Genomic DNA, 18,071 nt, shown 5'->3' with positions numbered 1-18,071 from the left:
CAGAAATGTCGCAAGTACAACGTGCCCACACATCACATCTTCATCGACTTCACGGCGGCCTATGATACAGTCGATCGGAAGCAGCTATGGCAGATCATTCACGACAACGGATTTCCGGATAAACTAGCTCGATTGATCTAGGCCACCATGACACAAGTGATGTGCAACGTGCGTGTTTCGGGAATACACTCGAGTCCCTTTGAATTGCGCAGAGGGCTAACACAAAGTGATGGACTTTTCTGTTTGCTGTTCAACATCACCCTTGCGGGTGTGATCCGGAAGGCCACGACTTTCACAAGGTCTGTTCAGCTTCTGGGTTTCGCGGATGACTTTAAAATCATAACACGTAACTTTGCAACGGCACAGGAAACTTACGCCCGACTGAAAGCCGAAGCTGAATGAAACGGACCGCAAATAAATGCGTTGAACACGAAATACATGCGAGTGAGAGGATCCAAGCAGAACAACATCAGCCTCCCAACTCATTATTTAAGGTAACTATCGGCAGCCGACAATAACACCAGCAAAGAGATCCAGTGACGCATACAGACTGGAAATCCTTACTTTTTACTTCGAAAGACATTTCGATAGAGTCGAGTGCGACGACGCACGAAATTGACGCCGTATAAAACGCTCATTAGACTGGTATTTCTCTACGGAATCGAAACAACAACGCTTCTCATGGAGGACCTTAACGCTCTTGGAGCTTTCGAACGGAAGGTGCTGGAGAATGGCGACGGCGTATGAGCAATGAGATGCACGCGCTGATTGGAGAGAACCCCACTGCACACCTGGCGAAAGTCAATAGGTTGCGTTGGTCCGATCAGGCTCTAAGAATGCCGGACGACAATCCTGTGAAGTTACTTCTCTTCAGTAACCCTGCCGGCACTAGAAATGGAGTATCGCAACGTGCACGCTGTCTTGACCAGATCAAAGGACACGGGGGGTCATATAACGCTTGGAGAACTGGAGAATAATATCGCACGCTAGTCTGGGAGGCTGATGCGGTTGTGGCGATCTTGATTGCTAGCCCTACCAACTCGCCTCGTTTCAATCACCGACCAGGTAACTCTCGATACACAACGTAACTCATTCTCAACCTCACACGATCTCACGATTTCTCGATCTTCGAAAATCGATCGACCGATACACGTACACTTAAACCATCTCATGTACATATTATGTAAAATATAATTAGTATTAAACTACCTACTAACGAGAGCACACGCGTTATATCATTCGTACGCAGCAACCGAAACATCCCCAAACGGTATCGATCAACTAGATTAGTTGAGAGAATTCGTTATCCATATTGTTTTCGGCACATTTTGCATGTTGTTGGATAAATACAACGATACACCCTGCCCCAGTACTGAGTCGAGAAAATTTCCAGCTGGAAAAGATCCTCGACCTGATCGGGAATCGAGCCCGATATCACAACCGTGTGGGAGGGCTAGCCGACTGACATCGCTAACCACAGAACCACAGGGACCACTGGAACTGGAGAAACACAACCCAAAACCGAGGAACATGGCGACAACTTCTTTCTACAGCACGAGCCACCACGAACCTCGTCTGATTGGTAAGGTAGTTAAGCCCTGGTGGGACGGAATACGAACCCTATAACACCTATAAATCGGGCTGCCCTGCTTGCTCGAGAGTGATTCAGGAGGTAAACAAATTCCAGAGAATGGGAATTCATAAAGTGGCACACAGTTTGTTCAAGTGGCAGCAAACGAGGTTCCGTAGTGTTAGAATCATTCAGTAGAGTAAACAGTAGAGTTATCCGGTGGGGCCCAACTCACAGGCCGAGGTAAAAAGATACTTCAAGAATCTAAACAGAGATCTCTCGATAGGCTGGAGAGCCGCATTTGCCCTATCTACAGAACAGGACACAGACGACTGTAGAAACTATAGACGTTGCTAAATTCTATGTACAGTATGCGTACAGTATGCGTACGTACGTAGTAGCTGTTCTTGAGATAGATACCGTTGGTGAAACCTTTCGTCGGTGAGTACCAACAATATCTATCTAGTTTCGGGAATACAACTTGCAGATTCACCAGAAAATATTTCCGGCAGGCATATCTGTCTCTGGATTTCAAGACGGAGTACGACTCAGTTAAGCGAAACGAGATGTGGTAGATAATGTTAGAATCCGTTTTGTCTCGACAAAACTGATTAGACTGATTTGAAAGATGCTAGAGGGATCAACATCATGCGTACAAATAGCGGACGATACATCCGTCTCTTTCGTGCCATAGGATGGACTGAAGAAAAATGGCGCGTTTTCAAGTCTTCCATACAATTCATTACAAAAGCTGGTTCATGGTTTTGTGGATGACACTGATTTATTCGGGAATTATCATAAAACTGTGCAAGAGGCCTTCGGGTCTCTTAGGAGAGAACCGGCAACGTCAGGGCAAGAGGCCAGAACAAAGTATATGGTAGCTGGTAGCTCGAAGTCTATCGACCAGTTGCAGCTGCAATTAAGACTTTCTACGAACTACCTAGCCAGCTAAAATGCCGTAACCGGCAGATTCGCACAAAACTAGCTCTTTATAGAACGCTGATCCCCCTGGAGGCCGTTTACGGTCATGAATCATGCACGCTGAAGAAAGACGATCGACGAGTGCTCGGTGTGTTTGAGCCCAAGGTGCTGCATTCAGTGCAGAGTAGCAAGTTAAAAGTGGAATGGGACACAGACACATGAATCACGTGCTGTATCAAGTTGTTGAATATATTAACTTAATACTTTTTTTTTCTTTATGGACTCATCACTACGACCAGAGATTCAATCTATTGTGATATTGCCCAGGTGTTTTCTGTACTCCGCACTTCATATTATTGGCAGTATCACGATTGAAGTAAGTGATGCGCTTATCATACATATCCGTGTTTGTGTGTAAGTTTACCTTTCCGTTTCAAGCTTCATGATCTACTATACCGAGCCTCTGTCCATCCTAACAATATCGCCTAATAACAATTCCCTGGAGAGAACTTTCATACGTTACTCACACCAGTTGTATTATAAGAGGGACTTATTTCTGTTAGAAGAAGAGTCAACAGGGGTACTGTAGCATTCAGATTGAAGGAAGGATACGTGGTGGGGAGCTATAGAATCAACCCATGCTAAAGTCCTTTGACAACCGAATGGCCTGGTTCTACGAAGATTCTAACCCACGACCACCCGCTTACCAAAGCGGACTCTGTAACCTTGCTGCTACGGAGCTCCCATAAGGGAACATCCATAAATGACGTAGCTTTTTTTTAGGTTTTTTCGACTCCCCCCTCCCCCATTCTAGCATTTCGTCACAAAGTCAAGACCCCTCTATAGAATTACGTAGCTTCATACCCCCCTCCCCCCCTCCTTCTCATGATATTTTTCTGCCTGTTATTATTACCAAAAACACATCAATGAACAAGAAAGTAAAAAAAATTACCCTAAACAGACAAAACAGTGATAAAATAGAACAATTAGAAAAAATCCACTTTTTTTCTTAGGTTCATATTTGGTACGTAGCTTGGCTTGACCCCCTACCCTCAACTTCATCACATTTCGTCACAAAACTGCAAACCCCCTCTTCCCCCCTCAAATGCTACGTCATTTATGAATCTTCCCTAACTAAATATGAAGTTAAGGGTTGGACTTATAGCCAGAATGCCTGATGTAAAAGCCATCAAAACTATTCTTAGCAGAAAACCAGAAAGGAACCATAGACCCCGGGGTAAGACCCCGCACTCGGAGGCTTTACGCTGTCAATGACATGCACGTGCTGTTGGCATTCGAGGAGACTGGAAAACAACCGCCCAAGACCAACAAACCTGAGCATCTACTATTCGCTCCGTTCGGTTTTGGATCACCAGGAGGACTGGTTCAAACAAGGCTTCTCAATGTCATCAGACTTAAGCATAGGGCCCCAATAAGGGCTCTTCTTCACGTTGAATTCCACAAAACCTTGAAAATTTCCTATTGTCAGAAATAAATCCCTCTTTTTTACTATATGGACTTACTCACTGCGGCCAGAATCGGAGATCTATTGCAAGATAATACCCGGGTGTCTGCTGTATTCCGCACTTCTATTATAAGCAGCGAAGGAAAAAAATCACCTCTAGCGATTAATGAATACATATAAAGCAAGTCTAAGATGCGTTGATATCGTCGTCAGTATGCGAAAAACAAAGTATCGGTGCTGGTGAACTCTCTTTGCCTTCCTCTTTACGATATATTTCTGTTCTTTACTGTAAACCACAATAATTGGTTCTCAATGTGCACAACTCGGTATATGAAGTTATTCGTCTCTGTTACACGGAGCGATCAGATCTTGCTATTTTCTTATTCATTTGACTCATGAATATGATTTTTTGTCAGAAAAAGAAAGAAAATGACAGTGTATGCTCTCCTTCTCTCGCTCAACTCAACCGCTGCCGAAGTAGTCCCTTCCCCCATACCTTCCCTCTAACCGCACCACATCTCTGCTGCTGCTCAAGCGACATGTTATTCTCCTGTTGCAATTCTTTCTTCCCCTAACGATCGGCTTATGGCGAGACAAACGCAACGAGCGAATCGCTTCTCAAAGCTGATGTAAATCTAGTCATGTGTTTGTTCGCTCCCAGAAACCTAGGCGCCATATTATCATTTCATTATGGGTTGAGAGGATTCAAGTTTAGTCGCGGTCTGTACACTTCATGAAGTGCACATGTGATGAATAAACGACGATTGCATCATATTCGTTTCGTTTCCATCACTGATTGTTAGTAGTACCGCTATCAGACCGGTGAGCGCAACTGTTTGTGTATTGCCATCTATTGACGAATTCTAGAAACTATCGATAGTTTCAATCTCATCTGCACTAGATGTTATTGCTTCGCCCTGAGTATGAAAGTGGTTCATCGCCCTAAACAATCCTTAACTAAGTCAGAGGTCAATTGCAAGTGGCTCCGCTTGGCGCATTGCAATCCAATTTTATATGAAGAGTTGTATACAAATACAACAATGGAATTTTGGTCCATACTGCTTTCACAGTAATTTTTAACATGTTTTTTGATAATAATCGATTGCATTTAGTGAAATTAAATACTAGAAAGTGTTAATAGGATGTATACAAGGTGACTGATAGCTGTTTTTTGGTCAATAAGCTAAATACTCGTAGTAATTTCGATTTACTACTACTGAAACAGGCTTTCTCTAGCCTTGAAATATTTTTTCAGGTGCCTCATAATATTCGCAGAAGTCAACATGGCTCGGAGCAGTAAGCGTAAATGAAATGGTGAAAAAGTATTCACACAAGCACGAGTAAAATATAAAAAACCTTGACTCGTTTAGTTGAGTACGCCTTTCTTAGCAAATTTTATTTCCTACTCTGTGTACTGAAAAGTTACGCCCTCGTGGCACTACTACTTCAAGCTGACTTTTGCCACCTAGACGTAGACCCTCTTTCACACTTTTTGAGGACAACCTACCACCAAACCCACCACTGGAATCCAAGCGAGTGCTTGAATCCCTGAAATGTTACTGTATCCTTGAAATCCCTCAAATGTTACTGTATCCCCACGCAAAACTATTAGATTTCATTACAAAGTATAAACTGCATCTGCTCCGGAAGCAAATGATTGGAATGTGCGTACGCTTCGTTGTATCCATATTATCAAGACCATTGCAATTTGGAATATCAAAGTAGCAGCTACGAATGCCGATACTACTGGTAAATGTTACGCATTCGAGCTAACCCTAAGAGTAACAAATGAGTTGATACACTTGGCGCTGGAAGGCATTGTTGCATCAATGGGTCACTCTCGCTGCGGTTGTTACTGCGGTAGCCGACCTTGGAACGAACGCAAAGATTCACCAGCACCAATCACGCTATGTAGCTCTATCATTACTAGCTTATTTCAGACCGTATAGGGTGTCCGATAATTTTCGCTATATTTTCAATGTAATATCAACAAAAGGATTGACTAAATAAAGCAAACGCCAAACCAACAAGCCACTTTTTCAGGGCATCATACTATCAACACTGCAGACCAAACTCATTCGCAAGCACATAATGAATGTAAAGATTTACGATTGTTTGTGCGTATCTCTTTTCGTCGGTACCTACAACAACACAACCACCAAATGTTGGTGTTGTTCGAAAATGTGCGGGCATACGTGGACTAATCTCAAAATTACGTTCGGCGCATACCTTACACATCAGACAGGGCAAACCGTAATGCGAAACCGCAAAAATTAAACAACCTAATAAGACCTGACGGAAATGATACACCCAAGCAAATCCTGAGTGTAGATACACATTAAGTTACATTATCGTTACGAAGGGATTCGGTGGAAGATAGAAATTTGCTGCGAAATAATGCGAGCGAAATGGCCTAGATTCGAAGTGGAATGTACACTATTATGTAGGGAGAGAATCGCATTTCCCTCCAGCTCTGGAATAACGGCGTACTCCCTGTTTAGTTGGACACCCAGGGCAGCATTCCTGTGGGGAAGCTGTGTATGGGAAACTAGGAGCGGAGAGGGGTTTAGTTGCAAAGTGGATTTGCAACCAAAAACATCACAATCTCAGTTCGTCCGTGCTGTAAATTATTTATCAAATTGTGCTCCAGAGTTCGGATAATGGGTATAAAAATCCTTTTAGAGATTAATCGCTAAATAAATTATGAGCCCGACGAAAGAAAGCGGCACAATTTGCATCAGCCGATAATGTTTCTCCGCTATCCGGAGGTTTATTTCTGATTCAGTATTCAGAAATGTTTGCAGAAATGAATTAAGAGAAACACTGCATAACAAATAGAAAACAAAACCATACACAAAAGGTACCAAGAATACTCACTGTTCTTCTGGAACTGCTCGGTATCATCGCACCCACTTCTGGTGCAGAATCCTGCCAACAGATACAGTAGCAATACCACAAGGAAGACATTTGAAGGACCTCTCCAGCTCTGTATCCTCCTACTCCTACTGGCGAAAACGCCGCCCACCAGCTCACCACCGTCAACGGCGGGTAACAACTTTTTCTCACTTATCCTACTGATACCTCGACCACCGATTTCGCCTGCACCACCACCCCTCCCAGCGGAGGCTAGCTGGAGCAACGTTCTACGGTAGGATTTGCACTTGTGATGCTGCTGTTGAAGGTCGATTCGCTTCTGAAATCGATATATTTTTCCACTTCCATTACTGGGTTGTTCACTGTAACTATCACTGAGGCAGCCAAAGGTTCCATTCGCTGCCAACGGCTTCATTGACGAAGACGACACCGATGCTGCTGGTATTGGCTCATTGGTTTCCAGCGTTAACGAGCGATGCCGATAACGCATCCGCTGTGGGCTCCTTCCCGGAGCGCCAGGCTGGATTAGGTTTGGAGACGTCATGCTCCGGAAGTGATAGAATGCAATATTAATCGGTTTGATTTCTTCGCTGCTTTCCTACCGAACACTACTCAACACACACTTTTTTCTATGGGAAATCTTTCGCTAATTTATCCATTTTAGGTCGGTTATTTTTTATATTTTTACACTGAATAAGCAGGAGGAATCCATTGAGACGTCGATAGCTCCTTCTGCACGCTTTTTTAATAATCTGTAATGAAACAAATAAGAGTTTTTCATCAATGTTCTTTCATTTCACGCTAAAAGGTATGCAAAAATAGTTTATCTGGAAAACAGTTTTCTTCTTAATTAAACATTCTTACGAAAAGAAATTTGTCTGCATTTGATAAACCTGTGTACAATTTTTGGAATCAAACTCTACAAACTCGGGACTATGAAGTCGTTGTTTCATTTTTTTCAGCTCCAAATTTTGTTTACCAAACGGCCAATAATATCGGCTCGAAAACGAAAAAGAGTGGTCCAAGATTACTCCCTTGAGGAACGTCAGAGGTGTTTGTAAATCGTCGGGATGTGTAGGATCCAAGTTTGACACTAAGGCTTCTATCACTTAGGTACGAGTGCAACCATTTAACCAGGTCGTCGGAGACACCCATTCTAGCGAGTTTGGGTAGTAATATTCGATGGTCAATTTTATCAAATGCAGCCTTCAAATTTGTGTATACAGCATCCACCAGCTTCCCGTATTCAGTATGAGCGATACAGTCCGGAGTGAAACAAAGCACGTTAGTTTTCACAGAACGATCAAGATAAAAACCGCGTTGATCACTAGAAATAAAGCACGCAAATGTTCAAGCTTACAGCAAGCGATGTGTCATCTCAAAACGCAAATGAAACGCTCTGGCTTTGCACAACAATTGTGTCAAAAGGATAACGCAACAGTTGCGCACTGAATACATTGACAGAGATCGAAATCAGAATATGTATAATACACACAAAATCGTGTTGTTCCGGTAGACTTCGGTTTTGGGCAAACGATCAGTTTTGGGGTGCTCAAAAAATCACTGGTTACTTTCGCGAGTCGGTGGGTATCAAAGTCTCGTGCATCCCTTATCACCGTCAGCAACCGAGATAGCCAATAGCGAGCCTTGTTGCAACAAAATTTACTGACGCTGGTGCCAGTAACGTGGAACCGAATGCATATGACTAAAATTAGAATCGTTGTTAAATGCAAAATGATTTAAACAAATCCAATGTCTTTTTAATTGTTATTGATTAGATGATGTTTTTGAATGACCGGATTCATGATAGTGAATCGATCAGTTCATATTTGCATTAACCTAGTCAGTACCAAGATCATCAGTATTGATTACTACGTGCATTGCTTTAACGATAGCAGCATTCTGAAACTATCACCAATACCAGTACAAATCATCATGGCAATACTAGCACAGGGTAATACTGCAAAAGTGTTTTGATTTTGAGCCGTCGAATACGTTGAACATTCTCTAGAGCACCGAATGTTTCGGAACCAGTACACATTCGTTGTACTGGTTCTGAAACAGTACGAAAGAGGCTCTGAAAAAAGACGTAATCTGCGAGTTTTTCCAAAGAGCTGGGAAATTGTCTTGTCGTAAAGACCAATTAAATATGTTTGCTAGTGGATTACAAGCTCACTTGTGCAGTTTTTTGTATACGACAGCAGGGATACCATCAGGTGCAGGTCCTGGAGCATTGGAGGTATTCAACCGTTTCTCGGCCTTTAGTAGCGCTTTCTCAGTTATCTCAGAAACGTTAGTCATGTTTAATGGGATATTTGAAGCGGCGAGTACAGTTTCATCAGTGGTAGCAGCAGTTGTATTGAAAATGATAGAAACATGATCAGCGAACAATTTACATTCAATCGATGGGCCCACAGAGGATTTATCGTCTGGAAAAACTTTTGTTGGGATTTTATTATTATACTTTCGTGACAAACGCGATGTATAGAATTACAGAGTCATAACTCCTTGTTCGAAAGTATTTGAGGTACCGTAAACTGGGGTGACTTTGATCACTTTTTTTATATATCTTAAATATTTTAAGAATATACTGAATAAAAATTGTTTAGATAATTTTAAAATGAGTACTGACATGCATTGAGAAAAATCCAGTCATTACTTTAGAACTTAAGCAATAATTCTGCTGTTTCTGAATATGCTTTAATATTTTTACATTAATCATCATTCCGGGGTGACTTTGATCACTATGAACGATTGTCCATTGAGAGAGAAGGGGGTCCAAAATCACCAAAAACTAATCCACGTGGAATATAACTCATTTAATGGTCCAAAGTTGCATGTTACGTTACGTCTTGGGTGGTCGGTAAGAAAAAATATGTAATACACTGTCAAGACTATTAGGATTCAACATTGTCTTTGAGAAAAAAATCAAAAATAATAATGAAAATCGTTGTATTAATATTTTCTTATCTTAAGAACTAATATGGGAATAAAATAAACAAACTTTACGTATCGTAGCTTGTTTTTTTTTTGTATCTGCTCGAATCGATTGTTTGTATGCGATAAAAATGGCTCAAAATCCACATCATTTTCAATCTATATTTTAGTATGCGAAACGCTAAGGAAATGCATGAATAGTAGCAATGTAGACATATCTAAACACAATCAATGAAGGTTACGAAAAATCTCAAGCTCTACGAGCGTTTTTTATGACAAATTCAAAAAAGAGGTAGAGTGACCAAAGTCACCCCAGTTAACGGTAATCATCTATAATGCTCTCTTCTCTAGCTGCAAGCAGTATTTCTCGATATACCCACACAGTTTCTTTTCAAAACGCTCTACTGTTACCAATCTTATACAATTTACCGCTACCTGCCTATAGAATATGACCGAAGCTGTTGAAATCGACGCAGGTCATATGAATCTGAAGGCAGCATTTGATCGCGTTGACCAAAGAATCCCGCCCGCTGAGATGGAAAAAAACTAGGCGCAGTTTCTGCTATCGTACGGGTAAAATCCTATTTGGTGGATTGAACGCTTCACGTTAGGATTGAATCACAACAAGCGGTATGTTTTTCGACTTTATCGGTTGTACCGCAAGGCAGTAATTAAGGACCACTGCTTTTCGCCTTGTACATAAATGACGCATCGTTGAGACTACCAGAAAATTGCCGTGTTTTTTGCGGGCGAATTTAAGCTGTTAAAGATTATCGTAGACTGTGTGTTAATATTTGTAATAGCCTTCAGTCATTTTATCATTAAGACCACCATGTGTCACATGATTTTAACAGCATACAATAAACAACAACAACAATAAAGTTGCAAAGGTTTGTTTAATTGAGCAAAGCAGGAGACAGTAATTTTGTCCTCACAGAAACATACACACCGTGAGAGAAACCTACAAGAAAATTGCACAAAAATATAACTATAAATTTTATTTGTTAAAAACCCACTGGTAAAAAAAATTTAATTCCTTTCTACGAAAATTACAAGAGGTAAGCTAAAAATTGATAATTTTCGGAACTTAGAGATATAAAAAACAAAAATGTTAAAGTTTTTACATTTTTTTACTTATTCGGATGGACAAAATTACTATCAACAACTTTGCTGAAGAGACTACATCGATCAAACAGACCATTTTTGTTCCAAAAACATGTTTATCATGAATAGGCACTCGGCTCAGAGCATTTCCTTGTGCTAACGGATATCGAATTTCAGGATTAATGCCTATTAATGATAAAAAATAATTTTGAGCCAGAATGGTTTATTTGACCGGAATAGTGTCTTCAGCAAAGTTGTAGATAATATTTTTTCCATTCAAAGGAAAATATGTGTACACAGAAAAAAACGAATAAAAAGAAATCAAATAGGAAAATTTTACCTTCCTTATTTTTTGTTTTCACAATTTACAGAAATTTGGTTAAATGCAATAATCCTAAGTTTTTCCAGTTTCAACACTAGGGCTAAACCAGTGTTGACCAGTGTTATTTGATCGGGACTAAATGTAGCTAGGAGTAGAATGGGGTACAAAAGGAGGATTCAACAACGACGAAAAAATGTTTCACTGAGTTGAAAACAAGTTGTCCTAAAGAGATTATAGCATTTTAACCATTCCTGTAAAGTTTGGAGCCTCTAGCTAGTGTAGAAATGCGTCAGCTTACGTCAGAGTGTCGTGTAATAATTGCTCGCTGAAGTTCATCGCTTTAACGTTATGTTTACGAGAAAACTCGTTGAAGTCACTGAGCTACGGGCACTAGGGGTTAAGTGGCTTTATAGGTGGGAATAAGGAGATAAAGCATAACAAAAAATAGAAAATAAGAAACAAATGTCATTTTCAACTTTACTGGACAGCATCTTTTTACAACTGTCGGGTTTGATATTAATTTTCAAGGTTTGGGTATCTACTAACAAGCTCTGAAGAATTCGATCACTTGCGACCAAGCAATTTGGAACGTATAACGTAAAATTTTTGGTTCTTCTGGGAAATACATAAAATTAAAATTATTGTGACCCAATTCTAAGACTGGACATCCTAATATGCAAATGAAAAAAAACTACAAAAAGAAAAACAATTGCTGAATACTACGATATCCTATCTGTACGTTTTGACAATTACAGGTAAAATTATAGACAAAAAACTGATTTTAATAAGTGGTGTTCCACAAAAAACTCTATTTTGTCGTGTCCAACGTACAGATAGGACATCGCAGTATACAGCAATTGTTTTTCTTTTAAATTTTTTCACAACTTTGCAGAAGAAAGCAATCTGGTATATTGAAAGTTAGGAAAAATATTTTTTTCACTTAACTGTTAGGTGGATTGATCGAAAAACCAAAAACGCCAAAAGTAGTCTTGAATGTGTAGAAACTATTTTGGAAGTTATATCATAAAATGGTGGTTGAAAAACGTGCTTTACAACAAGTATTTCGTCGTTTTTATATCACTTTTTGTACTTTACGACCTTAAAATAGCATTACTCAAAACGTACCTACGATGATTTTGAAATTTTAACCAGAGATTCTGGACGTCATAACGAATCGAATGGTGTACTCAGATTCTTTGGTGCATTTTTTATATAATTACGGTCTGTGGGAGTACCGTGGCCCACTACAGCCATCTATTATCCCTACCTTCTAATTCTTGACATTCATGGTTATTTTAAACATATTTTGAAATAGAATACTTCTCTCAGCCGAAGCCGCTCATAATAGTTCTAGACAGCGACAACAGTAGTCCTCCCTTAACAGCAGCAGTAGCAGTGCAGTGGATACCAACGATAGCGGATCCGTGTCTCAGAACGTACTGAACTATCTTTTTCTTCAGTTATGAGCACGACATCCGAAAAATCGTTCCGCCACTGTTCCGCCACTGTTGTGGCCAATCACCGACGCCCAGGGAGGCGACTCCACACCCAGGACCCTAACTCACGACCCGTTTATTAACGGACCGGCGCCAACGGCTTTACTTCCTCATGCGATGGAAGGCGTGATCCCAGAGATTTTTCGCCTCAGAAAATCTCCCGGTGTCGGCTAGGATTGAATCTAGACCAGTTGGGTTGGTTGTGAGTGGATCACGCAACCTCACAACCATCGACACCTATGTCGGCGGTGGGATTCGAACCCAGGCGTCGAGCGTGGTTGGCGGAGACGTTACCAACCACACTAGGCCCCCGCTCACTGAAAAATTTTCATTATCTGCATAAAAATTAATTTTTCGCATAACCAAAGTTTGAAAATCGTCAAGCCCCAATCATGACAAGCAACTAACTATATTATTGAAAATGGTCAATCCTTGTTAAAGCGCAAAATTCGATTGATCTGATTAGTCAACCTTTATTTACTAGAAAAAATGACTGACACGCAAGCAGCCGGGTTATTTTTCTTGTAAAAGTATTTTACTTCAGCCTTGCGGTCGTGGCTTTGCACACAACCCTCCTGTGATTTTTTTCGACCTTTATCACGCTTCCCATGGATGTTGTCAGGATAAAACTTTTATGGAACTATCCGCAATCAATTCGTGCTGAAATTAATTCGCATTTCCAATAAAAGAAAAAAAAAACAAAAATAGCGAAGATACCGCGTTACATCCCATAATAACTTTAGACGCTTTTTATGACTTTACGCAGTATCTAAGAGTCTATTCAGTGACTCGTGACACACAACCACGTGAAATATGAATATGCACACTCTGCTGTTCTCTGTTTTTTGCTGCAGGTAACTGCAGGAAACCTGCAAAGACTCCCCCCTGTCAAAGTCGTAACTTAAACGATCAGCCCAACCCTCGCTCACCTCTCGCTTTAACCACCACACCCGCTGGATACGGCGAATTCAAAACACCACAAGGAACTTTGTGGCCGATGGTAGAACAAAACTCTTCCGGTACACATCGGAGCACCGCACCACACGCTCGGACGACACTATCGGGCAACGCAGACCGCAGCTCGACGGCTACAGCAGCATAACCGCATCACTACCTTTTCTATGTATTAGGCTTCTGTAACTGCCTCCATTGCTCAAGTAAGCTTCGTCTCGGTGCGAATTGGCTCGCCTTCTGGCGACAAAAACCAAAAACGACGACGGCGGTAGCACTGCAGCTGTTGCCAACATTTTCATTTTCGTATTTCAGTATTTTGTTGTTTTTTTTTTATTTATTTATTTATTCTGACTCCCTGCGATTCAGCCGTAAGATTAATGCTACGTGTTTCACTTAGCTTGGTCACACTTCTGCCTGAAACTTCTCACCATCACCACCCCCTGAATACACCTTCCCTCTAGTATGGCATTCAACGCACTTTCACTGGGCTTTGTTTTATTTTCACTTCTACTTCCACTGCATTAATTTGCCTTTTTTACACTCTTCACCCTACACACCAGTGTGCACTAATTAGCGTCAGTAGCCGTGTGTTGTTTTTGTTATTATATTCGCTCCTGTCCCATTTCACGCCATTATCCGCGCTACTGTCACAAACACGATCACGCGGCGAGTGACGAATTCGAATGGGAAGCAGCAGCACAAATGGACGGACACAGGAACGCAACGAGGGATGCGGCGAGTCTTCTAACACCAACCGATCGCGCTAGGCGGCTGTTGTGTGCTCCTTCGCGACTCGACCGACCGAGACGACGTCCTCCGACTGAATATCTGCTGCTCTGCTCCGGCTACGCACATTCTCCCCAACCAAATGCGGCCGCTTTGCTTAACTGGCCTATCGGGTGTTCTTATTCTTAGTTTTAGTGCTATTTCTTGTGTTTTCGTTCACTCGGTTTGTTTGTTGGTATAGTTTTTATGCTCACTGGTCTCGGCTGGCGTTGGTTGTTAGGGAGTAATCCTGAAACTATAAAAAACTAGAAGGGAAAAAGGAAAAAAATAGTCAAAATAGGCGACCGCTAGGTAGCGCGCGATTGATGGGATTGCTATGTGGCAATAAGAGTTGTTTTTATTCTGAAGTTTCCGAGAGGAATTATTTAATTTCCTTCTTTCCTACGCACACTCATCTCATATATATATAGCACTCGCTGTAGCGTTTGCGTGAATAGGGACTTTTTTCTAGGGACAGACAGCAGCAGACAACCAAAGATCATCAAAAGTCAACCGGCGGCACACGATTCCGTTTTCGTGGGTGAAAAACTGTCAATTGTTTACAAATTACCGGTCCTCCGGTATGCTCATTACGATTTTTTTTAGACCGACTGTAAACATCGTAAATCTCCACACCGTCGGCTCTTGTCAAGTAGACCCGTACGTACTAGGACATCGCGAGGCTAGACGGGAGCAGATGAGGACGGGAATTGATGCGTTTCTAATTACATACCGGAGGATTTCCGGCCCAGATGGGATCACTGCAGCGGCGGGACAGTCATTGCTGGTGATTTACAGTTGGATTAAATTTGTACATTTTGTTTTCATTCCAATACTGCAGAAGCCTATTGTGTGTAGTGAATTAAACAGTCTTTAGTCACGACGCTGACAGAGACGCTGTATGCAAATCGTGGCACTTGAATTTTATTCTGAATAAATGTCGGATCGGCGGCTGTTGATGGTTTATGTAAAACATCGCTGACGATAGGCTACGGGTATTTAAGCGTGTTCAATTTTGGAAGTGAACTCGACGGTTTTGGGATTTGGTAAAATTTATTGCAATTTTCTAACAACGAGCTGACGTTCCAAGCTCAACCCTGTTTCAATTTATTCCAATTTATTCCAATTGCAGTGTTTTGTTTTCAACAGAACATGGTATATTTTCAATTTGAGCTCTAAAACAATAATGTTAATCACGTTTTTCTGTGAGAAAACATCAAGAAAACGTGTGAGGAAAAAAATCCGAACAACTTTTGAATTGGTCTACGATTTTGAAGTGCTGCACAAATCGAAAAATCCTTTTCCACAAAATGAAGATCCACTTTTATATAACTGGTAACACGATTAGTCGATTCTTTCAAGTGACGATTAGTTGGGAAAAAGGCGTGGTCGGAATAAGATCGTCGTAAATTGATTTGCAATTTTTGTGAGCGAAATGAAGAAAAATCTAAAAGTGAAGTGTTTCACTTTTCTAAAGTTCTTGGATATAGATAAAAACAGGTACATACATTATTGACTAACTCTTCGAGAATGAAAATACCTCCAAATAAAAATCTGGTTCCGGACGAAAATGCGCTTTGCGAGAGTGCAAAGTTCGAGCGAAATAAAGGGCGGAAACCACTGGTCGGTCGGCGTAACCATATCGTGAGCTGGGCAATAAATATTCGATTGATTCAAAGACGGTAAACAAGTATCTGCATGAAATTGGTTTAAAACTTTAAATATAAGTACCATGAAAATTACAAAGTAGTGTTTTGGCCAGACCTTGCATTGTCAAACTATGCTAATGCAACTTTAGCGAATTTGCGGCAAGGCAATATCGGGTTTATTCCGAAAGGAAATAATCCTCAAAATGTGCCACAGCTGCAGTCTATTGAAACTTTCTGAGCAAATTTGAAGCGAATGGTCTACCATAAAGGTTACAGAGCAAAAAACGTCGATTGTTTGAAAGAAAAATCAAGATCGAGCTCAAAGCAATTGAAACATCCGGAATTCAGGAAGTTATAAAGCAAGTACCCCAGAGGATCAGGAAATCAGCGCGATGTGGAGCTGAGTTTTACCTATGAGGTTTGTAAATGAGTTACATTACTCGAATAAACAAACAAGTATAGACAAATAAGTTGCGCAAGATTTTAATTTGGAATTGAAAGTTTGTTCGGATTTTTTCCTCATACGTTACGTTAAAATCAGTACTAGTTTTAAACACTTTTGCTTACAGAATATTATTTTTTACGTTTATTCAGACATGTATAAGCTGCATCTCAAGAAAAAAAAATCATCTTGCGAATGAATTAAAAGGAATTACTCTAAGCAGTAAACATTTAAAGTTAGAGCCACTTTATGTAAGAATATCCAAGAAACTTAAAGCCCCTAAAATACTTCCAACAAATGACAGCAAATATTCATAGACCAAAATTGAATTTCGTCATTCGTTTGTTGTGCTGATCACCATTTCATCCCTTGCTCTTAGCTTAGCTTAGCTTGGCTGGACTGACTGCACATATCAATGGTTGCACTCCGTGATTGATCTGAATCAGTAAAATTGTACAGTGAATCAACTGAATGGGGTTGACACCATTTCATCCCTTGCTCTGGTGATTATCTTTTGAGTCTTGTCCGTGAAACCTCACAGATTCTTTTTTTATTGCGGCTTTGGAAATATCTTCGACATATCTTCGACTTTTCCGAGAAACGACTAATTTTATTTACATTACATTTTTTTCAACCGACATTTCAGCGAAATAAAAAATTTCTTCGTTCGAAGTAACAGCAACAAAATCACAATGAACTATGGAATGCCATATCCATGAAAGTCTCACTACAATCTGATGGGTCGAAAACCACCCTGTTGGTGACCCACCCTATTGGAGCGGGCGTATTCCCCCCGGCGCGATGCAAGTAGCTCAGTAGATCAACATGACAACCGTGTGACAGAAGGAACTGCATCAACTGGCTGCGATTCTAATTCGCGGTTAATTTTGGCTTGGGTTCGAGTCTATAAAAGCGCTTAGCGCAGAAGATTTTTCTTCTCATTCGCTACTGGTTCGATTAAATAACGTCAATATGTTCATTAGAATTAAGTGAAATAGTTAATAAAATAATAGTATTAGCACGGTGTTGGTTTGAATTAAAGAAAGTGTATTCTTCACCGATGTGAAATCCCGTCCCCCGCGAGTGCTGAAAAAATACGTTTGGCTGGAAGCCGTTTTCCGTTGGCTGATGTCTATCCAACCAATTTCGGACCCTTAAGAGCTATCGGACAACTGGTCCTTCGAACCGGATGAAGGAACCCAATTACCCAATCCAATAGACATCAGTCATCGCTATAGGAAGTTAAAACTAATCACGGATTGCCCAGCAGGAGACGCCATCTTTCTAATTGGCGTCGGTTTATTCACTAGAGGAAACCCCACGGAACTATTTATACAAGGCCCAATTCCTCAGTAAAAATCGATGAGTGCGATTCCAATAACCTACAATCCAAATCCCAGTGCTCGCGGTCTTTCGTTTTGTGGACACCCAGGTTTTCGCGACTCGATTTTGGATTAATTCATCGCTGTGCTACACTTACTTACCTGGAGGAAACGAGCTGCAATTGGAAATAAATTGATACGAGAGGATACCCGCGTTCCCAGTCGTGTACAATCAATATTAGCTGATCGA

The 18,071-nt window shown here is 40.9% G+C and overlaps 1 protein-coding gene across 13 annotated transcripts in view; it reads right to left on the bottom strand.

Moving 5' to 3' along the window:
• Positions 1-18,071, bottom strand: part of LOC129731818 (contactin-3) — a 485,474-nt gene that overhangs the window by 273,842 nt on the left and 193,561 nt on the right. For 11 of the 13 annotated variants that reach the window (XM_055692254.1, XM_055692900.1, XM_055692422.1 and 8 more), the window contains one exon: positions 6,834-7,582. In XM_055692254.1, the coding sequence (XP_055548229.1) occupies positions 6,834-7,374 (541 nt within the window). In that variant the 5' untranslated portion in view covers positions 7,375-7,582. Of the gene's footprint in view, positions 1-6,833; positions 7,583-13,618; positions 14,675-18,071 lie in introns of all 13 variants that reach the window. The other 2 variants (XM_055692576.1, XM_055692730.1) reach the window with 1 other exon arrangement.

Source organism: Wyeomyia smithii, chromosome 1 (genome assembly GCF_029784165.1).
Source record: "Wyeomyia smithii strain HCP4-BCI-WySm-NY-G18 chromosome 1, ASM2978416v1, whole genome shotgun sequence".
NCBI lineage: Eukaryota > Metazoa > Arthropoda > Insecta > Diptera > Culicidae > Wyeomyia > Wyeomyia smithii.
The sequence above is the reverse complement of the archived record's forward strand: the minus strand, read 5'-3'. Positions and strand labels throughout refer to the sequence as shown.